Source organism: Lineus longissimus, chromosome 9 (assembly GCF_910592395.1).
Source record: "Lineus longissimus chromosome 9, tnLinLong1.2, whole genome shotgun sequence".
Lineage (NCBI taxonomy): Eukaryota > Metazoa > Nemertea > Pilidiophora > Heteronemertea > Lineidae > Lineus > Lineus longissimus.
In genome coordinates this window covers 19,351,132-19,375,487 of record NC_088316.1, presented here as the reverse complement: position 1 = coordinate 19,375,487, position 24,356 = coordinate 19,351,132, and the positions used below count along the sequence as shown (strand labels likewise).

The 24,356-nt window shown below is 43.5% G+C and overlaps 2 protein-coding genes across 9 annotated transcripts in view; one reads left to right on the top strand and one right to left on the bottom strand.

The window, feature by feature from the left end:
- Positions 1 to 9,717, top strand: part of LOC135493417 (cyclic nucleotide-gated cation channel alpha-3-like) — a 33,628-nt gene extending 23,911 nt beyond the window's left edge. For 4 of the 5 annotated variants that reach the window (XM_064780755.1, XM_064780754.1, XM_064780752.1 and 1 more), the window contains 4 exons: positions 4,684 to 5,015; positions 5,442 to 5,590; positions 6,063 to 6,274; positions 6,650 to 9,717. In XM_064780755.1, the coding sequence (XP_064636825.1) occupies positions 4,731 to 5,015; positions 5,442 to 5,590; positions 6,063 to 6,274; positions 6,650 to 8,040 (2,037 nt within the window). In that variant the 5' untranslated portion in view covers positions 4,684 to 4,730 and the 3' untranslated portion in view covers positions 8,041 to 9,717. Of the gene's footprint in view, positions 1 to 1,209; positions 1,314 to 4,683; positions 5,016 to 5,441; positions 5,591 to 6,062; positions 6,275 to 6,649 lie in introns of those variants that run through there. The other variant, XM_064780756.1, reaches the window with a different exon arrangement.
- A 568-nt stretch (positions 9,718 to 10,285) lies between these two features.
- LOC135493416 (uncharacterized) lies at positions 10,286 to 21,900 on the bottom strand. Of its 4 annotated transcripts, none has more exons than XM_064780747.1 (13): positions 20,812 to 21,900; positions 17,877 to 18,019; positions 17,487 to 17,579; positions 17,091 to 17,246; positions 16,712 to 16,810; positions 14,949 to 15,062; positions 14,684 to 14,854; positions 14,397 to 14,547; positions 14,016 to 14,095; positions 13,709 to 13,904; positions 13,393 to 13,562; positions 12,659 to 12,913; positions 10,286 to 11,406 (listed from the first exon to the last, which is right to left on the bottom strand). In XM_064780747.1, exons 1-13 carry the CDS (start codon positions 21,305 to 21,307, stop codon positions 11,308 to 11,310), a joined length of 2,223 nt encoding a protein of 740 aa, XP_064636817.1. In that variant the 5' UTR covers positions 21,308 to 21,900; the 3' UTR covers positions 10,286 to 11,307. The 4 variants fall into 4 exon arrangements, with proteins under 4 accessions (XP_064636817.1, XP_064636818.1, XP_064636820.1 ...); XM_064780748.1 differs by having other exon boundaries at positions 13,709 to 13,901; XM_064780750.1 differs by having other exon boundaries at positions 12,763 to 12,913; positions 20,812 to 21,899.
- Between the last annotated feature and the right edge of the window lie 2,456 nt (positions 21,901 to 24,356).

The window sequence follows — 24,356 nt, the reverse complement described above, 5'->3', positions numbered from 1 at the left end:
GAGAGAGATTTGGTAATGCAAGTGATAGGTTTTATTTCTGTCACCAAGGTTTATGGGTAATTTGAGATATTATATGTCAGAGTGGAAGCAAAGGGTAAACATGTAAAACACTGTCTCTGGGCAGTGGGCACATCTCCCCAGTGGAAATTAGCCGTTATCCAACGATCATTCAGTGACGCCACATCCTGAACTTGATAACTATCTCATGTTCTTTGACTTCCATAGCTCAGTAAGGTTTTAGCAGGAGGTACATTTACAGGAATACATTTACAACTTGTTCGTTTAGCGACAGCGAGGTTGCTTTGCTTCTTCGATGTCGGTTCTCCCGGCCCTATCACGGTAACAACATATGGGTTTATGTCCTCCTCGATGACCAGGTCCTGAGTGGTTCCAGGATAGCCTCTCGGAAACTTGCGTCAGGTTATGAACAGAAGCAAAATATTGCTATTCAGTGACGCCTCTATAAGTCTATATATCATTTGTAACGCGCAATATCTCGTGATTCCTCTGTCACTAGGGATGCAAATCCAATTAAAGGCATTCCTTGCGATATACAGACCATCCTGATTTTCAACCACCGCGCAGAATCATTCAATTTCTCCCCCGTTTGAGGTAATTTAGTGAATTAAAAACCTCTCTGATCATCTCTGGCGGGTGATTTCTTTCACAGTGTGTCTTCTTCCCGCTGGCACCTGCGCAGATTTATTGGCCAGGTGGTTATGGGGTTTGAATCAAAGACAGTCGGACCGATTTTAACACTTGGTTAAGAGAAGATGTCGCTTAGATTGGGCGGGCAGGGAGAGGACTAGAGGAGATATTGGTCTCATCCCTCCCTGTAGTCATGACTATTGGTCCATCCCATTATCACCACGACGGCCTGCTTGAGTAATGATGTCCAGCGGACGCCCCTCCGCGTCCCAGAGTCTCCTAATTACCTAACCTTTAACTACACGCCCTTAACTGACGTATGTATTAATCATGCATAAATACCATTCATGTCTTATTACCTGGGGTGGTTAGGATGTGGTTGACTTGGTTGGCATGGTAACGGCACAGGAAACACAAGATGCTCTTGTTTTATGTAGAATTTATGTCGACCTGTCTTATTAGGAGAAAATCACGTGCGGTTTGTCTTCGTAACGACGCGGCGTTTGAACTTTATGGAACTTTGTAGAGATTATTCTGTATATATCTGACACCACTCGACGATATAACAAGTTTGTGGATGTACAAGGAACTTCAACCTGAGTCATGAGTTTTTGGAAAGGACCAGTAAGGGATGGTTGAGAAAGGCACACTAGATATCGATCACGGTAAGGCAGTCTCTAGTGACAGATTAACACGCTCGAGCCATCCTAATCCTCCTAGTTCAATTTTTTTGTAGATTGCGAGAAAGCGGACTTCCGTTCTGAGGAGCGCAGTAACGATTCAACGTTCTGTTGTCGGGGCGTCTCATCGATTCTGTAGCAATTATAAGTTATTTTCTTGCGATACCATGATACTTTTTAACATTGGCTGATGTCCAGTGTTTGTTACAGATTCGAGATGATTCTCTGAACCATGAGCAAACCATTTTGTTATGAAAACAATTCCAATCACTACTTGGCGGCGTTTGTTGATATTGTAATTCATTTCATGTCATTGAGAGTCAGCACATGTGGCCCTGGTCTACACGGCGTGACACGAATTGCAAGATAAACATTTTTCAAATGTAATAGAATTCTATTAGCATTTCAAACAAAATGTAACCTAGCGGAATTCCATGGCATGATTAGCAGAGATGTTCCGATACAGGACGACAATATCTGACAGTATTCGGGAAGTCCCCCGCGTATTAAATCTGCTGCAGCCCTCCGCCGCCATGCGCAGATTATGAGGAAACGATAACTTCTGCTGGTAGCGTTACCATAGAAACTGTGTACGCTATAGTATCGTCTGCATAGATAACTAAAGAGAGAGTGGGTCACAATACGGGTCGCTGCTACCCTTACCGATTTAGAACGAAGTCAGCCACCTTCTAGAAGGAGATGCTTGTTATCCCTTGGAAAGCAGAAAGAAGCATTTAGTGATCCCTGTGGTGCCGCTTGTGGTTCCTTGAAGTAGGTCATGTCGAAATGATAAAGAACCGAAATCTGGCTGGCGGAGAAGCTGTTCCATGACACTTGATGACATAACCACAAGTATTTCAGCGGTGGTTCCTTTCGTTTTCGCTAACTGCGACAAATCAAGATGCCTCTTCGAAATGTTAAGTGGATTTAAAGAACGCTCTGTCATCTTGAACTTTCAATTATCTTGAGACGAGGATGCTCACAGACACTAGCGCATTACATTAAGGATCTCATTGATTTAAGACGTCGGGGTGGCGAGATTACCAAACACTTAACTCTTCATTTGTCATGTTTCCGTAAAAATCAATTGGATTTAGAAGGTTCTCTGTGACGAATGCATACGGTGATAGTAGGTTCGCAATCGTATAACGTAAAGGAGTTTCTGCTGATGACTATGAGTTAGCATTCCTTGTGAGATTGGATGGGTTGGGCATTTGTTTCCAGGCGCCAGGATAGAAGGCGGTGTGAAGCCTAACTACCTGGCTAACCAACCCGCAGTAGCATCGAAAGAACCACGGGGCACAAACCTTTCTTGCGACCCTAAGCGGTAGTTGTCGTAGACTAAGTACTCTCGTCGACTACCCACGTTTCCTCCGTGGTCGTCCTATTTGACGCTAATCTCTCAACTCAATATTCGGAAGATAACTCTTTGGTAGTGTGGGTCCACTGGCTGCGACATTTTCACATATCAAGACTGGCAGTATCTGTTTTACTCTCAGTCAAGTAGGGCTTATAGCAACGGTTTCGTGATTAAGTTCTTAATCACAGTTTGCATTATAAGTTCTGAAACCGTCACGACTCCATCTCCTTTATGCAACCTCTCCGTGACTTCTTCATCATGCAACGTGAGCTCAGTCGCCGCGGAAGTGTTTACACCCGTTACCATGGTAACCAAGCAAGCTGAAGACAAGATCGAAGAAGGGTATTCTTTCCCGACAAGACATGCACTGTATCACAAGTAATCTACGGCAACACCAACTTAATGAGGTGGACGAAGGGACCTCAACTTCGGATGATGATTTCCGCTAGCAATAGACCCGTCCGTTCTTTTAGCCTGACTTGAAATTGAGGGCTTTGGTGTGTATTTCAGCCGGACGCTAACATTACCTTCATAAGAGAAAGAAGACTGCTCTGGTACTCAGAAATCACTTCAAGAGAAAGCCTCTTCGACGTGAACCCTTTCTTGTTGCCAATGTTAGCGATATCGGGATACGGTATTGATTTTCAACCTTCCTCCCTCATAACACTGGCAAAGATATGATGCCGTCCTCCCGTTCTCCCACCATCCCAACTAATTGAATTGGTGTGGCCCGAGTGGGAGTCATCCTGAGATATTGATAATAGCCAAACACTGTCACATTTTATTGACTGCAGATAGGAAGACAGAAGAGGCCATGTTCGTCAAACAGGGAGTTCATCGGAGGAGACATTGCCGACATGATCATGCAGAGAGAGCCTTATGTCACTGTGTTCATGTTGTCGAGATTGCGCGGCGGTTTTCCCAGCACAGGCGTTGGATTGATTTCTTGACCGTAGTTGAAAATGTGCATACACAGTGATCCTCTCATAATGTTGACCTTCACACGACATGTACATGTACAGTTATGACAGCAACAGTGCATTAACTCTTCATTATCTGTCATGTGCTGCCATGACAAAAACAAGGCCAATTGATCAATGAATAGCATTTTGATAGCTGTGGATATACATACTCATCTCTCTTTTAGAGCTCAATATTTATCAAAATGCACCTGCCTTCAATGTGTATACAAACACATTCAGATTTGTGATACGTGCTGCAGATCATAAACAAACGCTTATGCAATTCAATTCGTGTTGGTCAATGAGGTAAACTATGATGATGGGAACTCTTAAATAAACGACACAATATCGAGTTAATGACATAATGAGCAATTGAACGTGCTTGGACGTGCATGTTTACAAGCAGATCACGTGATACCCTAATGATATCACCATGGTTACCAGGCAAACAATGCCTCTCTAATGAAGCTGTGTTCTCTGCATGCTTTTCGTAGTGATGAAGTCTAGTAACGAACATCTGATCATAACGCCTTGGGCTTGGCTGTTCAAAACCTCGCCAACTTAAACGGAGTCGTTGGTCTTAACATGAAAAATTGTAATGGGATTAACTGAAGAAGATAACGTCTTTAAGTATACTTAACTCAACCGTTAGATATAACGTAAATTTTGTGCTTCTGAACAACCTGGCCTTTAAATTGGGAGGACGGAGTACGCTATATTGAAAAACTGAAATCTTGGGAGCAGAAAGAACTGATAGCCAACCGATTGGTAGCGTCTATTGAAGAGATAGTCCAGGGATGGTAAGCTTCCTTCATTGTTTGTCAAAATTGTATGTCAGGTTGTAGCTGCTCCAAGGTTTCAGCTTGTACAGTACGGTTGTTCCCCTGATAGTCAGTTTGGCCATGGACCGCGATACAGGCCCTTGGTTCGGGTCACGGGGCATGGGCAGAACACTTTGTGGAGCAACCTCCGCTGCGAAGAAACACACACATCGGACTGTTCTAACGCTGTCATCGAACTTGTCTCTTTTCAGTGTGAACATGTCCCCGTCTAACTGAGACAAATGACACAAAATGCAAAATGGAGGCCAGCACCAGCAAAGCTTCCGATCCACAACTACAACAGCAACAGCAACAGCAAGAACAAAAACAACATGAACAACTCCAGATCCAGGACGATCACACTCCGCCCGAGAAGGTCACAGATGAAGACCTTGATATGTTGGAGAATGGCCGAATCAGTCGGCCAGTCTCGGAATCCTCGGACGAGGGCGTGAATTCGGAGATTCTCCGAGTGGAGCAGAGGGCGGCGGAGGATGAGAAGTTTAATAACTCAACGTTTGGCAAGATCGTCCGCACCATACAGGTATGGCCTATCCCAGTCCGCTCCCATTCATCCCTTCATTAGGCGCAGTTCTCTAAATCGAACTGGTGGTGACAGCATAAACATCATCAAGCATAGACAATAGACAGTGTCATATTGAAGTTATTTCGCCGGCTATTGACACAAGTAAGGACAAAATAAAATTAAAAAGTTGACAAAAATTATACGTGTTTGTCAGGCTACACTCCTCAAATGATAAAATACTAGCAGAGCGTAGTTTCGATCTACGGACCTCTGGGTTATGGGCCCAGCACGCTTCCACTGCGCCACTCTGCTGTCATGGAGTTTTGAGCGGTTTATCACCGACTGCAACTCCATCTGTCCCGAAAACAGTTCCGGCAGGATGATGAAATGGTCAGTTTCCATACCAAAACATGCAACCCTGATAACATCCATGTCTCATTCCAGGTGATAAAAGTATGGGCGGGCGGTAAACATCATGACGACCCGGTCGGGCGGCCAGACTCCTTCCTAGAGAAGTTTGCCATGGGTGGCAAGGACGTGGACGACGAAGGACGCACAGTCAGGTCGAGACATAGAAAAATATCAGATCCAAAGTAAGTTTAACCTTTCCGGGTTGCACCATTCTCTGAAGGCGTTATATGTACCTCCGCACTGGGCACCTGACGGTGGAGTGTGTGGGCATCCCCACCTGCTCAGCCTTGGCGTACATAGGCGTGTATTTGTGTTAAAACTACGGGCAACCCCTTGTCCGATGTCCTGCACTCGACAAGCCGAAACTACCAGTTGTAACAAGGGCGTGATGTGCAATTGCTGTCTGTCGTCTTCGGTGACCATCCAGTTTTATGACCACCACGGTAATAGTCAATGATTATATATACTGCTAAAAAAGTAAAGCGTGACTCTTGGGAGGTCTAAAAAGGAGACTGCAGCAAAGGGCTGCCTGTAACTATGTCAGTGCGTCGGTGAAAGGAGATCATGGTTTTCTCTACCGAGTCTTCAGTATCACCGGTGAAATCTTTTTTGATGAATTTGCCATTGTTTATGCTCCTTGCTCTTTCGTTTCAGTTTCTGGCGAGGTTTCGTAGTGGACCAGTCCTCCCAGTTCTACTACAACTGGATATTCATTGTGTCTCTGTGTATACTCTATAACTGCATTATGATCATTGCCAGATCTGTGTTCTTCGAACTCCAAGAGAGATATTTCATTGTTTGGCTTGCAATGGATTACATTAGTGATTTTATATACATTATGGATATGATAGTCCAAGTTAGAACAGGTAAGAACGGCAAATTGAGTCTCTGTTCTTGTGTTCCCTTGATAGTAACTTCTACGTTGATGCCAGTAACTTCTACGTTGATGATAGTCGCATGACAAAACTAGCGGTCCTCCAGAGCTGTCGTTATTCTCATACAGCTGATCATGCAGGCAAGATCCCTTTCCTTGGCAATCTACATGAGGAGATGGCGCCTTCCCCTATTCAAAACCTCTGGTGATGGTCGGAGCTGATGCATGTGCCGTATAGTTCCCGAGAAAGTGCAGGATGCCTACCCTTTTCACGAACGACCTCGGCGGGTCCTGCCCTGGTTTTCCCTCCGGGCTTTCTCAAGTTTGGTACATTACATCTTTATTGCTTTTGTTTCTTCCCTTGCAGGCTACCTAGAACAAGGCCTTATGGTACGCGACCCAAAGAAACTGCGCAAAAACTACATGAAGACTTTCACGTTCAAATTCGATGTGATAAGCTTACTTCCTACCGATCTGTTATACCTAGTGCTACCCGCGGGGATTCACGGTGCATACGTACGATTCAACCGACTCTTTAAATACCGAAGAATCTTAGAATTCTTCGACCGCACAGAAACAAGGACTAATTTTCCAAACATGTTCCGTATCTTTAATCTCATTTTGTACATATTGATTATCATCCATTGGAACGCCTGCTTTTATTTTCTCATTAGTATGTCGATAGGATTCGGCACCGATAAATGGGTGTATCAGAATATCACGGACGCCGTATGGAAGCCACTCCTAAGGAAGTACGTGTATAGTTTTTACTGGTCGACGTTAACGCTGACTACTATAGGCGAGACGCCGCAACCGGAGACAGATGGGGAGTATGTGTTTGTGGTGTTGGACTTCCTAATGGGCGTGTTAATCTTTGCCTCAATCGTTGGTAATGTCGGAAGTATGATCACGAACATGAACGCAGCGCGTGCGCAGTTCCAGCAGAAGATGGACGGCGTGAAACAGTATATGGAGTTCAGAAAAGTTAGCAAGGAGTTGGAGAGACGTGTTATCAAATGGTTTGATTATTTATGGACGAATAAACAGAGCCTTGATGAGGAGGCCATCTTGTCCACCCTGCCGGATAAACTCAAAGCTGAGATTGCCATTCATGTCCATTTCGAGACGCTGAAGCGTGTCAGTATATTCCAAGACTGTGAGCCTGGCTTGCTGGTCGAGCTGGTTCTCAAGCTCAAGCTACAGGTCTTCAGCCCTGGTGACTACATCTGCCGCAAGGGGGACATTGGCAAGGAGATGTACATCGTCAAACGGGGCAAGCTCAGCGTTGTCGGCGACGATGGCAAGACTGTCTTTGCGACCCTAAGTGATGGCAGTGTGTTTGGTGAGGTCAGTATTTTGAATATCGCAGGGAATAAAACCGGTAACAGGCGAACGGCTAATGTTCGCAGTATCGGGTATTCTGATTTATTTTGTCTGTCCAAAGACGATTTGTGGGATGCCTTAGGGGAGTATCCAGAGGCCAAGAAAAAACTGATGACTCGGGGACGTGATATCTTGAAGAAAGACAATCTCCTCGATGAGGAGGCGTTAAAAGCAGCCGACTTGGTCGAGGAGAAGATTGAGGATCGAGTCGAACGTATGGATACGAACCTTGATAATCTACAGACACGGTTCGCCCGCCTCCTCGCGGACTTCAATGCCACCCAGAAGCGCCTGAAGCAGCGGATTACTAAGTTAGAGAAGGCTGTGGCAGAAAAAGAGGAGGACTCGGTTTCAAATGCTTCTGGAATTTCGTAGGATCTCAAACAATGGATGACACAGTGCTCTCACTCTCAGTTGAATTTACGGGTCACCTGGATATCTCATTTTCGGGTTGGGTAGTAGTTCGTAGGTGTGCAGGTGATCTTTGCAAGAAATACACCATGAGGCATTGAAATGATGAGGCATAATTGTTGGCCATTCAAATTGCGTCATATTGCACCAGGTGTAAGGGTATGTTTCCACTGTTTGCAATTGTGTCAACGCATGCACCAGCGCTTTTTGTTATTTAATGACCATCGCACCCAAACAATTGGAAACCTACCCTGTTATTTTACCTCCTGGAACACCAAATAAAACCGCAGAATTTGCAACTTGTTGGCAAAAGAACCGTTTAAAAAGATTATTTCATCTGTTTCAACTTACGACTGGGTAGAAATAAGAGACATTTTCAATGTGTATGTAGTTACAGTTCATGTTGTCTCAGTATCAATGTCTCTTTCAATGAAAGGAAATTAATGTGTTCCAGTAGATGGTTTCGATCATCTGCGCTAGGGGCGTTGTCATGTGGCGGCGCCGCCTAGTGCCAGTTGATGGAGACAATCAGGTTAAATACTTCCCCGATTCTACACAGTGAATCCGAGCCATGTTGACCTGTGATGATCAACGTGTAGAAGTTGATCTGCTGAAAAGACGGTTATAAAAGTTGGGCTTCATCAGATCATCAGATCACTATCACAAAATGAAGGTGGTAACTTTAGAGGAGAGCTCTGTCCAGGGAATTAGACAATGCTAGGGTAATATTCATAATACCTCCTTGGATATGTGCAATTATGAGAGGACAGACGCCAGGCCCGATCCAGCTTTCAGGGGTACGTTGGGTCGACCTCCAATGCCACCGTCGACAAAGCACAACCAGATGCAATGGCCGCGCACCATTTCCATTGACAACTACTGTACTTCAGTCACTGATTACTGTTCATCTTACTGGTGACCATATATCATGTCATCATTCAGATTCACCAGCTAACTATCTGAGCAAGAATATATATTCGATAGTTTCTTGTCCATTCCGATATGAAAAGGGTTGTAAAGCATACACACAATTTATCTTCCTTCAGCCAATATTCATCATTTTTCAGGGCTGGCCGCCATCTTGGTTACCTTGATTAACCTTGCAGCAACATGTACATTTCCCCTGTACATATCTACATATGTCTCAATGTTATCTACCTGGGTCAAGATGGCGCCCAATGGCCATGTGCTCTTTTAAAACAACGTCTGCCTTATTTTGTTCCGTCCTTGCTGATATGAGTTCCTGTCGCCCATCCTTCGAAACAACTAATGTCGACACCTGGCCGGGGTAGACGATCAGGTAGCCCTGCAAGACAGGCTTTTATCTACTTATTTAACCCGGCAACGACTAAAATATGACGACTACCAGAAGGACGTGAGATATGTTGGATTTTCAAAGAAGGTTCACCCAGCCAAACAATCTCCAAACAGTATCAAGAACAATAAACAGCATAATTTGGCTTGGATGGTAGCGAAAGGTACTATTATTGGTTCCACTATATCTCAGGCCCTTTGACCGTTTAAATCCTATTGATCTCTGGTTCATATGTTATTCTAGAGTAAAATGTCCAAAACGTGTCAGCAAGTTGCAATGCTTGGACTTGTTATTGTAAAGGCCGCAGCCGATTGTGTGTGTGTGGGGGGGGGGACACTGAGAAATGTCAAACACCCGAAGAATGGTCTGGTAATGATACATTTTGGACATAGTGCATATTTTTCGGTGGATGTACAGTATGTGTTAATGATTTCTCTTTAAGATTGCAATTAAAATATTCCAATGTTAACTGCACATATTAGTATTAAACACTCGGGCTTTTCCTAGCTCCTATTATATTCCACGTTCATCAGTCAAAAATGTAAATAATTTTTCCATTTTTCACTCCTGGAAATATTTGTAGAATACAATGTTCGGCTATAGAATCAGTGGCCAACTCAACTCGACAATCTTGCTCATTGTAGCCCGGATCCGATTGGCTGGGAGGATCACGTGGGATTTTACTTCCGTCGGGTCATAGGTCAGGTTTAGAAGAATAAACGTAAATATGATATAGTGAGCTGGTTTTTGTTTTGTTGGGGAACTCTCTTGCAGATACATCGAAACAAGTTTAGGCTACAATGGCTAAGGGTAGATTTGTTCAACACAAGAGGGTCTGCCAATCAGGTCTGTCTAGAATCTGTCCATAAACCCACAAAACAAAAAGACCACATATGTACAGAACTTCATTTATTCGAAAAATACGTTCAAAACAGTTTAAAAGCTAAAATATTGGTCACTGGGAAATTTCTATTTCTGTAGAAATATATCAATATGCTACGTAATAACGTGACTTCAAATTCCATTTCGCATCCGCACTAAGAGTGCCTACAATTCCCTCAAAGCAGTTAATATACCTATTCATGGTTACTATTTCCTATGATTGCCATAATCACACCTGACGTGGTCGATCTACCAACGTCCGCGACCGGCATGAAGGCAAAGCGTTTAGCCTTTATTACAAGAATTTGCACGGCAGTTAAATGACAGTTTCGACAGTTTCATAGCCCCGGGTCCATACATGTCGCTAGCCCTGGCATGCCTGGCGATAACGAGATCCATCGCCATTATTGCCTCGGTCACCGTTGTGTGGCGAATACCAAAACAGACCGGCCATCCGTGTACGTACAGAGCTGTCTTTGAATATCAATGCACTAAGTAGCTACATGTACATAACTGAAATGCAGCGTGTTTGCCCGTTTTTTAGGCTTGAACGATGAACTGTTTTCCGTTGTCAAGTCATTAGACACGTTATCAATCATGTATTAAGCGAATTGCTTCCAAATGAAATTCTCGGAAGCAGTGTCTCCTCAGACCTCTGCATACCAAATAATATTCAACAGGATCTTGAAGTTGAAATCTTTTCGACTGTTCATTCCGTCATCCACAGCACACAGACTTTTATTCCGATCGACAAAGAACAACTCTCAGCTCTTATTGTTCGTCTTTCGGAAGATATAAAAATGCATCAAGTAATTTAAACCATTTTTGGTTCGTATGATTATATACAACATACACAAAAGTGTATCAACAAATTCATTTGTTCCTGAAATGTAGATCTTCTGAAATATATGAGAAGACATCGAAGTCATATTTCTATTCCGCCTCAGCGTAGTCGTGACATGACCTCATGCCGAATCAACGTATCCATCGCCATCTTGTGTCACGTGACCGACCACCATCTTGGAACACCATGGTTACGCTTCGTCTGCCGAAGTTACCGGCACATGCACAAAACGTATCGTCTCATCGTGTTTCTGCTTCTTGGCTCGTCGGTTCTTGAACCAAATGCGAACCTTTAAGAAAGAAGAATTAGAAAAACTCAGATGATGTGTACTCAACGGCAAGCTAACGATCCGGAGAAATTCCCTCCATCAATTCCGAGGAGGCCCATGCCATGCTGATCGTCTTTGACATCCACCAGGCAGGAACACCAAGTCCCACTGAGGGTCACAGTAAAACAATGTTTTAACTGGTGCCGTCTTTGTCACTTGTAGAAGCCGACCACATTACTTTTAAGTTAAAACATCCAGGAAACTATCTTCGTCAGGAAATCAACTAGCCGTCGGGCTTTTTCGTCAACCAAGAACATAAGAAAATGCACACATACTATCGGAGAGATGTAACGTGTTAAGTATGTAAAGCAAGGCTCCGATGAACCGCAATGAACTCGCAATGAACCGTTCAATTCACTCGAGAGGAGATGGTGTTTTTTTTGCACAGGGAAGCCCCTTCAGCATGTTGAGTAGGCGAGATACGTAGCTGGATTGGAGGCAAGGCCGCTCTGGCTGAGTTTGCACACAAGTCTCGTTTCGTGTGTCGCGTCATGCTATCCATGCGTTTTCCAAAAAACATTTGAAGAGACAAATGAAAGCGTTATGCGACACCATCACTGTTGAAATAGATGTTCATTCTGCAGTTCGGTAATCGTGACGGGTGATTCATGAACGTCAACTCAAATGCTAACTCAACCTTGGAAAGTGTAATGATTCACTGGCTACGCATTGTCATATGATCCGCTTGGTTCTGCTACAGCGGAACACAGTGGAACTTGGCAATCATCGTTGAGGACTCGAAGCCCTAATTACAAAAGTGACATAGCCCAATCCCATTGTGTTCCACTCAAGTGGAACAATTCACAATGAGTAGTCTGTTGGCGAGTTATTATGGTAAGCAAATTGGAAGGCGAAGGATAGGCATGGACTGTTACTTGTAGAATGATTACAGCACTGTGTCCGCTCAATCAGGTTTAACCAAACCTGCCTTTTTGACAGTTTCCCCAACATAAACACCAGAGAGGCAATACTGATTGAGTCGACACAGTACATGATGGTAAACGTTTGGGACAGAAAGTTAATGGTGGCCGAAAAATACTTTTTAAAACCTCTCTACCTTGTTTGAATTCAAACCTCTCGCAAAACAAGAAGTGTTTGAACTGAAACAACAGAGATCCAGAAAGAATATTATATTCAGTTAGATAGTTGACCTCGAGAGAGTCCCAATGATTTCGAGATGAGTTGGTCATTTTTGTCTCACTCATGTCCTTACATTCTGGTCACTAAGCCCAAGAGTTTCAGCCATCAGTTCCCTATCGCCCCATTCGGGATGCGCATTGGCTTTATAGTATGCTTCCAATTGGCTAATCTGCTCACGTGTGAAACTTGTGCGGTTCCTCCTTTTGCTGGCACCCACGCTGTTACCGTGGTTCTCATGTGTGGTATCGTGACTGGAGGCTGGCGAACCAGAGTAGTCGGAGTAGTACGGGCTGCCGGAGTTCTCTACGCTTACTGTGCTTTGCATGACCTAAAGAGGAAGTGATTCAATGCAATCTACCTTATCCTTGATCTCTGAATGGAAGATCGGATGTGATACATGATCTAAAGGGTTAACCTAGATCTAATGTTACAGAATACAGTCCTACGGCGATATTTAACAGACCACATGATATGTTACAGTCCTAGTTTGCTAACTATTTGACGGTGCCTTTACAGACAGGGTTGGACGAGAACTGAGCTATGCTCTTGCAGTCATCGTCAGCATGAAAGTGTTTTAGTGAGCTACATGTATGTACATCCGTACCAAGCTTTATTAACAAGTTCATCACCCATCTCCAAAAGTATTTTTGACAAGATTTCCCAAGAATTATGAGTGGCTGGCTTTGATTGGCTAGTATAAAATGATAGCACTGGTCTTGCAGAATTCAGCGCTTCTGATTGGACCATACGACGACCTGCAGCTGACCAAAGCCTCGTAATGGAAATCGTCATCATTTCGAGATTTACCTGGTCTTTGTTGTTGTTGCCATCCAGTGGTACTTGCTGGTACATCCCATGGTGATATTGCACGCCAGCGTCATGTTGTTGGTCCTGATGCCACACATAATGATGATTCTCAGTTCCTGGTTGTACTATGATGGGCGCGGCAGCATACAGCTGTGTCAACTGTGGCGCCTCTGAAAAAGTAGTTCAGTCGTAAGATGATGGGTTCACATGGACATCAGATAAAGCGTTAGATGACGCCACTGGTTATCGTATTAGAAGTTTGCTACTCGTGCCTATCGGACAAATTCTACGGTAGCCATTAGACTAGTCCTCTTACCAGTTTCCCCCTCTTTACTGGAGCTGGTGTCCTCCGGGGGTTGTGACATTACCAGCCTGACCGCCTGCATCTGCTGAGGCTGGCCCTCTTCTGTCGTAACTGCCGGACTGCCGTGAGAGGAGGGCCGCTCCATCTGGGCAACATAATGGGCGGACTGGGCGGATGTGGAGACCGGCACCGCCACATGTTGGTACTGCTGCGAGAAGAAGAGAGATCAATGATTGAATGATGCCTGGTACCTTCTTAAAGTTAAACGATCCTTGACTCACCTGCCGGGCCAAAGCAATCATGATATTCAGTTACGTACCGTTTGTGGGACCTGAGGCCACTTCTGTTCTCCCTCGCTGACGACTGCTTGCTGATGGGATGCCGTGGTGTACGTCGAGGCTGCAAGAGGAATAGACATAAGAAATCTCGACAACTTTTCGGACCTTTTCGACGAAAACAAATCAGCGCCCAAACAAAACAAATGCGCAGAGAACATGTCAGAAGGCCTTCGGACAATGCCATAAGCCACTGTGAGCCTTTGTTCAAGATGAAACACATGACTGTCAGCGCATCTTCGAATTCGTCCCAGAAATCGTCCATTCGTTTTTTGCAGAACTTTACTCGATAATCAATGGCCAAGTTAGAGAATGTTGAATAATATCACCATCGCCATGTGCAACGGAAATGCATAGCCACTGACCTTGAACATTTGATGTGACCTTGGCTAGTCTTCTGTCACAATCGACCAGCTTCTTCCTGGTCTCCTGCCATTCCATCTGTTGCTGGTGCAGCAGACGACCCAAGTACTCACGTTCTCGCATCAAGTTGTCGATCTCTGGGTTCTGGTACATCTGAAGAAGATGGTAAACGGAGACTACATAAGGAAAGAATCAAAACCAGTCATATCATCGATTTTGTCGCATTGTTCGGCAGATGACAGCTATCATGAATCCTGCTCAGAACTCGAGAACTATCATTTATACTTACATAAGTCATCGTTTGTGCGGCTGGTTCAGCTTGAGGCTGTGGTGCCGTGACTTGAACCCCCTGTGGCTGCGGACTTGTCACCGGCGGTGCTTGGACAGGAGCCACGACAACTGGCTCATACTTCACCTCCTTCTTCAGTAGCGAACGTATCGTGCTGGTAGAAGTCTTCGACTGGAAGCAACACATCGTAAATTAACAAACGGTATAACAATACGGCCCTTTGCAAATGAAATTACGAAATACAAAACGAATTTAAGCAACCTACCTTGGTCTGTCTTGAACTCTTTGGCAGTGATTTCGACTTGGTCGTGGATTTACTTGTTGCTACTTGTTGCTGTGGATTGTAAAGTACTGATGAGTCTATCTTCGGATGTTGGCTCTGAAACAGTGAGAGGTCTTTAGATTTACCATTTTGGACTCGATTTCATTTGTTGGTGACGTGGTATGTCAATGGCCTTTGTCTTTGGTGAGCTCCTGACACAATCAGAAGGTTGATCACACTGCAATGCCGGTTGTAACCTGACATGTTAGTGATGATCGACACAACAACAAGAATCAAGCATAGTATCAGTTCATGGGATTATAACACACACTTCTTGCACTTACTAAAGAAACTAAAAGGGATTCACCCTCCTAGACGCCACACAATACAGTACAATATGCCAGCCACGTGCTCACAAGTGCCAGCGCCCATAATCACCAACATCATTATTCGTACACAATATAAAAATTCAGCGCAGAGAAAAAGGAATCTCATGGTCTCAGTTCATACTACAAGTTGCTAAATTGATATCACCAAAGGCACAACGCCAAGTCAGTATCGCCAGAGAAATCCATCGTGTTCTTTGGACAAATATCAAAAATAGGTTAAGAGCCCATCATGGGACAATAGACAGGATGGGCGATGGATCACGACCCCGCCCCGAGAAAACTATATTTCAAGCACGCAGTGCTATGCGTATAAAATGATATTTAAGGGGCCTGGTGATGAGGTTGCGGCAGATCAATGCAAATCCCGGGGGCCATTTTGAATTTTACGAGGTGCTCCATCTGTTTGAACGGCGCGGCTATATTTGACCAGAAGATAAGACGGATATGGTATGAAGGATGTGCCGGGCTGAACTGGGACCAAATAGAGTGTTTTTAAGTGCTGGGCCGCTTTGGCACATCGAGTCTCACGAAGAGGTCACCAGAGAAAGAAGTAAACACATTGTTTACAATCTAACCATCATATCTAGTTTTATCTTGTCCGCACATAGAATGGCTGTCACATTGTGACAGAGATTGTGTAATCAAGTTTACTGTTTAAGTACTGATTATACTGGTAATAAAGTTTTTTGCAGTTAACTTCCTTCATTTTTATCGATATTTTGAGGACATAGAAATAGCTCGGCAACCTTCCCTATGACCATCCTGATGCGGGACAGTTCTTACTAAACCAATGCAAGTTGGGCATTCACAGATCAGTGATCTAATCATTTCAAATTAGCGCTTCCTGTGCTATTGTCCCAATTGTCACATTCTAAAACCTCGACTGAATTGAGATGATTGCACTGACAAATGAATGTCTCGCCGTACGCATGTAGTTAGAGTGAGGTTTGAAGGACACTCCATCAGAAGAGCACTCGTGGTGACATCTAGTATTTGACCCACTTGACTGCGTAACAGGTCACGTGATATAGGTAATCTGAGCGCATCTAACTGATACTTGATGTCATTCAATCGAAAACTAGGAAATTAACCCTTGTCACCCAAGCAAGGACGATGTCGCACTTGCGTTTGGGAATTTCATTGTCATCCAGTTCCAAAGCAAAAGGTACAAGATCTTCCAAAATGTATACCACACCAGACGTCTGATTGGCCCATTTTATGTCTACATCGCATGAGCAGAAGGCACGGCTTCTGATTGGACGAAACGACCGGAAGTAACCCAGAAATGTCAATGACGTCACTTGAACGTCACGGGGCGATTTTAAAAACAATCTGGAGAGAGGATTTGGTCGGGATATGTTCATAGATTCGTCTTACCAGATCGTTAGGATGAGGTGTTTGATTAGCTGTGGCGTCTGGATGTGAAGCTTCTCCCGCGGACGTTTGTGCTGGAGAACCTCTACTGTGATCACCATCCTGAAGAATAGGAACTGTAGAATCAGAGGTACGACATGCACAGCAGTGAGATGCAAGAGATTTGTTCGACAAGCCTGAAAAAGGTTCCATCAAAGGTGAAGCATTCTTCGTGAAAAGTTACATTTGTTCACCTTCAGCGCGAGACCCGAGAGGCAGAAGCTAGCTTGTCTTCTTTTCCAATCGAAAGACTAGCACTCCTTCTTACCAAGTCGATTTGTAAAAGCATAGAATGACGACCAAGCAAAAGGGTCTGAGCTTATTGGATGTTTTCCAACTGTACCTGTTCCATCGCTTTCCCCTCCCCAGACTTGCTTTCATGTCCCTCTTCCCCTGACGACGGGGTAGGCACACGGAACATGGTATTCATATGACTAGACTGCGGGGTACCTGGGGGCGGCTGACCCCCTCTCCACGAATCGTGATGCTGTGTGATGAACTGGAAATAAAAAGGGTAAAATAACAATAATTTGTGACAGAATTGCCGCTGGTCATCAAGGTGAAGATTTTGTCCAAACATGTTAACGTAAGAATCTTACTTGAGGCGAAGTAAGATTCGAAGCATGATGTTACAATTTCTAGCCAAATTATGAAGGAAAATGTAACGCTGTCCCTACGAAAGAGCACCCACCAAGCTGGGCCACTCAGCACAAGTCGCTAAAATGCAAGAGTTACAGACCTGTTTAAAAACCTTTTGTTCATCTTCCTTGGACATCTCTATTCCTATCTCTGTATGTAAGTTTCGACGCCGTTTTCGGAACCATGCTTTTACCTGAAAGAGGGAAAACCAATACTGGTTGCTTGTAAGGTTGTGTGACTTCTTGCAGAACATCTGACAAGAGCACTCGACCAAATCTTTCATGGAAGAGGTATGGTTATGCAACCGGTCTTCATATCAATGACATTCCTATCACCATCATCATTACAGAGGAGATGTTGCTGGTTTACCAGACCAAGAACTCCTAAACTTCCCATCATAATCCCATTGTCTTCTAAGGTGCTGCTGTTCAGACAAGTCATTGGAAGTTATGTAATCTCGAATACAATGAACATGACATACTATACCTACCTTAAAAACTTCTATTTTTAGTTCTGCAGCGAGTTGGTGATAACTAGGATACGGCGAGTCTCTGTAAGCTTTTTCTAACAAAACTAACTGATCTCTTGTTAACTCTTCCGTGGACAGGAGCGGCGTGTTGGCTTTGACAGGAGCTGCAGTAGACAAAATCATAGTTCTTGTAATGATTTGTATCGCATTTTGTTAGTTTGTCATTTATTTCTTTAAGCTCTGTCATATATTTCTTCTCATCCTGTATTGTGTTTCCTGTAACTTTGTATTGTGTTTCATTTAACTCTGTACTGTTTCTTGGAACTTTGTATTGTGTTTGCTGTAACGTGTGATGTGCTGTATTGTGTGTCTTGTCGCCTTGCATTGTAATTGTAGCTTTTTGCACTGTAGTTCTTCTTGAAGTTGTTATGATTACCCCAAGGTCAATTGAAGTCACGTTATTGCTCTGTCAGAGCTTACCCAATACGGTAAGGTTTTGATACATGAATTCCCAGGAATGAAGCCAAAATGTAAAATGTTCTGTGTGTTTACGTTTCTGAGTGTTTCTCTTCATTGTTCGGGAACGCTAAAAGAATGAGTGAGTCTCCTAAGCTGTCTCATGTATGGGAGCGTGGAGGACACCCAAATTTGTTACACCAGACTTCATCAAGTATACATGTAGTATGTGAATCGCAACAGTATTCCTGTGTGTGGTCATGAAATCACACAATTGAAAATACCTGCCAGTCGAGTGTGACCATGGCGGCCTAAATCCTACTTGTTATTTCGAAGGAATTGTCGCCTGAAAGCTTTTCTTTTCATAGCAGTGTTTGCATGACTGACGCGGAATAATGGAAAATAAACCCGTGCTTGAGCTAGGGTAAATACATGTGTTGGTATTCGGGGATAATTGAACTGATGGCGGGAAATTTCGGCCGCCGGCTCGGCTGGTGCTGCGACAACTCAGGCCACACGTGGATAGGGAACATTCCCGATACAACTGCCATCACAAAGTTACAAAAGACATCTCTTTTGAGGACTAACGGGAAGGACCAATTCCTCACATTACGAGTGATATGGACAATCGGAAATTATATATGGTAGCCTTGTGGTCGGGTTCTATCTCCGGCGATTGCATAACTGCTACAAACACATTCGAGCGAACCATTGTCGAAATGCAATTCAGATATGTAAGGCAAACATACAAAAAGATAGAAATAAAGTGCAATAACGTAACAGTTCAAGTCTTAAATGTTTTTGAAAAATCCGACCTGGCCCCCGCAATGGTATTCCTGCCCCTCTGACTGACACTAATCTTTGTTTTTTAAACACCGTGAATGAAGCCAAGTGTCAGGCCTTTGGATATTGTGAATAAAACCTTCAATATGCCATTGACAGTTTCATGCTCTGCTTCACAGTAGGGCCTAGGTTGAAGGGATAAAAAGGTCGACATTCTGTAGTGAATTGACCCAAATAAATACAAAGACTTATTGAAAGTCGTTCAGGCATTAGACATTCTTGACAATTTCGAGTTGTTATTTCATAAATGTGTGGTAAATATGAGTGGTTTTCAATCAGTCTAATCTGAATTGAATGTAGTATTGAACGAGTAAATGCCGTGAAGTTGCCTTTCTTGCGAATGTCCAGATTTCAACAACAGTGGAAAAGCCATTTCAAGTCGTCTTTTCAATATCGCCCAAAACTTAATGAACGCTGGGTAATAGGATGGGATTAAAAAAAGATGACCGACAGAAGTAAGTGATTATCACTGTCCTAGTCATAACTCAAAAGAAATTGAATTTAAAATTGACAGATAGCTTCAACTTAATGATGCCAACAAATTTCGTCAACATTCAAAAATCAATAGAAATTAAAAGCAAAAGCAAAAGGATCAACATATGAAGAAAATAATTTGGGACACCCTGTACAATGTATAGTTTGGACAATACAAACCAATGTATTGTTGACAACAACAACAGCGGAAATTATCCAAAACGTTTGCGAGGACAACAACAATAGGACTATAAGAAGTGAACAACCTTGCAACATGCGCAATCAATGGCTGGCAGATACTGTGAAATCGGATTTGGGATACCCTGTATATGTCAATTGAACACCATCGGAAACATTGTTGGTCACAATACAGGTGACATGTAAACATTACAATGAGACGTATTAAGATGACAAAAGAGAGGTGTCAAAATCAGAGTGTTATTCAAGCATAGTTATTCAATCAAGGGACGTTTATATCAACACATGAGAAGACGCACCTAAGAAAGGCCTGGGACAAACGCGAAATCGAAGTACCAATAAGCTATACATTGTATTGTACAGCTATGCTATCATCACTAAATATGGGTTGCATCCCGTGTGTGTAAGCAGACGACCTGTTTGATGATCATGTATATCGTCATCCTCCTACGCTAATTGCCTAACTCACTTCAGCTAAAATGAGTTAGGCAATTATCGTCCCGATGCCAAAGTGAACATTGTTAAGGTAAAGCTTCCGATTACATGAAGTATTGACATTTTAAGGCAAAATTTGATTCGCTGGTATTTGTCGAATGGTAAGACTCTTTGCCAACCTTATCAACGAAACCTTATCAACCAGACTTATCACAACAAGAAAGAACACCTATTGACACTCCTGCACCTTTGCGTTATCATTAAAAGATAAATAAAGTCCATACAGGAATTTGCATCCAGTAAGAAATACCAGAAGAAATTACCATGGAACGTCATATAGTTGATCGTCTATTTTGATTTGAAATTGTAAGCATGGTAAAAGGAAGCGGTCGAGGAAGTAAAGCGTCCATTGGTCTTCATATAGCCATGCACCGTCACCCGTCATCCAATTATAGGTTAGGACACTCCTTCCTGAACGTCTTCGTGGCATAAATCTTCGAAACCCAAGCAATAAAATGCGGGTGGAGAATAAGTAGTGCAAGTTACTTACCTTGCTTTTGGACTGTTGGCTGTACATGTTGTATGGGCGTCGGTTTCCTCGGCACAGCAGTCAGGATGAGGGGAGACGGCTGTACCGGCGACACCTGGGCCTGAGTGTGGGTCAAGGGTTGTGCCTGCGAGATATACTGAGATGTTACTACCGCGGGGGCAGCCTCGGCTGCCGACACAGCGACAGAATGCATGGGAACGTAGGAGGTGTAATGCACAGGAGCCATGACATGTGACATCGTAACGGCCGAAGACAACGGTGTCAATGTAGCATACTCCCTTTCAGCAGAGTCCGGTGGTTGTGTCAGTGTCAATGCAATAGGTATAGGCTGCGGCATCGGACTGTCCCGCTGATTGTCCACTTGGTCATGAGCGCTACTCACATGACTCGTCTCTGACGTAACGCTCTGACAGTCCATTTCAAGATGTTGCGCGGCGATCTGTCCTTCCTGGGCCGTCGCCAAGGCCTGTTCATCCGATCGTTCCGGAGACTGCATATTGGACTATGCTGCGATATCACAAACAGATGTGGCGCAACAAGTGATGAATTAGTCCTGCGTGACCATGTGATGCTCAACGCCGCCAACTGTCAGTCTGGACCAGGAAGTCCACAATGATATTCTAATCCTAAAAAACGTCGTCTTCTTATCAAAAAGCTCTCCAGAGACGACAGGTTTTGATGATTGACTTCAAAAAAGAGACAATGAAACACGGATGAATCCGCTCAGTGTAATATCTTGATGATATTATTACTTCATATCAAATCTATAGCTGACCCACTCCAAGCGAATATCTAGGACACAGTAACGCCAGGTGCGGCGGACAATATCATCCAGATCTCATGTCTCGTCATAGCAGATGTCATATCATAAGACAGAACGCACAAAATCGGAAATTTTTTCAAAGTTTCGTGTCTTCGTTTGAGATGATGGTTGTCCTTAGTGATTCCTCCTCTCCTCTTGCAGAAACTTGAAAGCACTAAGACGTTGTGATGTTCCAGATTATCGTCTTGAGACTCTCAATGCATGGGAATCCAGCGCCAAGTCTGAGATCGAGATATAGCAGCCAGAGGTATTGAAACCCGCTTGAGTCGGTCGCTATTGTCGCCGTATTGTAGACAGGTAAATAGAGCCATTGTGCTGGAAATAATCTGTCCTGTATAGTACAATAGGTGTGGCATGCAAAGTCCGTACAATAGGCGCCGAGACCAGGCCATAACTGCCGAAAATTCAACGCAAATTCGTGTGTCGATGTCAATAGACTGGGACAACCTTAAAGACACGTGTCTTAGAATGTGAAAGAATGTGAAAGACTGCAAAAGACAAAATAAGATTTTCAGTTTTTACTGTTTGGAGGTTTGATAGGGCTTAAAACAAAGGACATTCTGTACCCTATCGTAGGTTATTGGCATTTCCTCGGTTGATTTCAGCAATAAGAGATTCTCAGTCGATTCGTTGATCTGTCCTCAAGAATTACCTGGTTGTGACAATACACCTTTAAGACAAGCTCGTCCATAGGTCAACTTTTCATGCTTTGGACAATGCAGTTTGTGTGTAGGTGAGAGCGATCATGACCAAGTGCACGAGATTAAGTCTAAGGAAGCTAAACCCAACCGGAGATGATATTCTGGTCAGAAATCCAAATTTAGTTACGGCAGAATCTGTAATAGAAATTAAAATTGTTCCAAGCCCAAGGCGCGAGTTTGATCTAAAGTTATACACGGTTTTTATAGTCATAAACCTCTAAAGGTTTGGAATTCCGTGGTTGCAGCTTGGTTCAGTGATCTAAATGAAGGAAGAATGCATTATGTAACGTATTGCAACTGCAATGGAATCTTGGGTTAATAGTTTATGTGGTGTATTCGGTTCGCCGCCGTCAAGAGATCAGAATAAAGTCAGAGTCGATTTGATTTGATGTGCCAGTATTTCCATCATATCGTATCTTATCGTTTTGGACACAAGCTATTCGTTTCAACCATAACCATGTACTTCAAGGTACATGTACCATATCGGCTCTGCAGCAGACGGCCATGAAGACATACAACCATCCGACTGAGATTGTCCTAGGTTTGGTCGAGAGAGACTTCTATCGGTTTTAAGATTCACTAGGCGCAACCACTTGTTGCATTTGTGGTTTTAGTTGACTCAACCAGTCGGCGCAACCAGCAAAGTGCGTGCAACAGAGATGACCGGACGGTTGAATTTATGGTCCTCAGAAAAAAATGAGGGGATAGGGTTGTTCGGGGGGAGGGGAGGGTTAGGGTGGGTGGTCTTCAGACGGGGCTGATCTCTTGATCAACTTGGTGGTAAAAACTGAAAAATGAGAAACAATGCCGTACCAAAAAAGACTATGATTGCCGTCAATCTAATAATATCAAGTCAATTTAATCCGCCATTGTTTTCTGCTGATACTCCATAACGAGGCCAGCTTCCATGCTGGTCTGCAGCCGATCCCACTGCGATGGAATTCGAGCAATCTCTTTGTTTCATTTCACCATTGTCTACAGCCTATTAAATCATTAGACTAGGCCTTTTATTTGGACCCATTAAGATAGTGCGTTTGTGATCTTTGATAGTCAGGGTGGCTGGGTTGTGAGTCAAGCCAGTCTCCAGGGCTCAATCTTGTAACTGTTTATGCATTTTTTTGTACTATCAAAATATGTTGAGATTAAGTTTATGCTCAATGTAGTCTCACCAAATAACTTATAACATGATAAGCAGTCTAGACAAACATCTTTTGTCGAGTTTGCATACCTCAAGAGGCGCCAGAGTAATCCAGCGATTGCATGGCCTCATTGAAACCATGCTATCAGGTGGACTGGTGGTAAAAAGTGTATGCCCTTGCCCATGACCTTTCACCATCGCGGTTTACAAAACTCCTTGTGCCTTTTGGAAGTCATTATTTGATAATTGCATTTTGATTTCTCGTCGTATCATGAATGGCAGGAGTGGTTTCAAAAGATTTGTCAATGCTCATCCTTCTCCTTCTGTCATAAGCTTCAGCTTGCTCATTGCTTTCTACGACAAGTTCAACGAAAAATAAAGTGTAAAATGACATAAAGATTCATAACACGAAGCATCGGATCAATCTATGATGGATAACACCAATGATGCCAAGAATATATTTGTTTTCTTGATAAGTCCTCTCGTCTTCAATCCCCGCAATTATATAATGTGAGAAACAAGGTTCCCACACCGTTGAGGTGTCCATATTACATACTCAAGCTTCGTCTCCACTTTACGTAAGTCCCGCTAATTGTAACAGGATAATGTCATCATGGTAACCAAGGTTCATATGGTCAGACTCATACATTTAGATTAACCAGGCGTACATGCACGTGTACATGATTGACTGTATTCCTCATTGGCACATTTCAAACTAAGTAGTGAAAAAGGGAAGAATCTAATGCGAAAGAAAACCTGCAAATCCCACATCCCACTGTCTCTGTTAATCCTTAATCACCTTACCGGATTATCGAGGTGTTCAGATACATATTATGGTCATGCATAGCTTTAATCTTTATTCCTGCGCTTAGATAGCGATTTG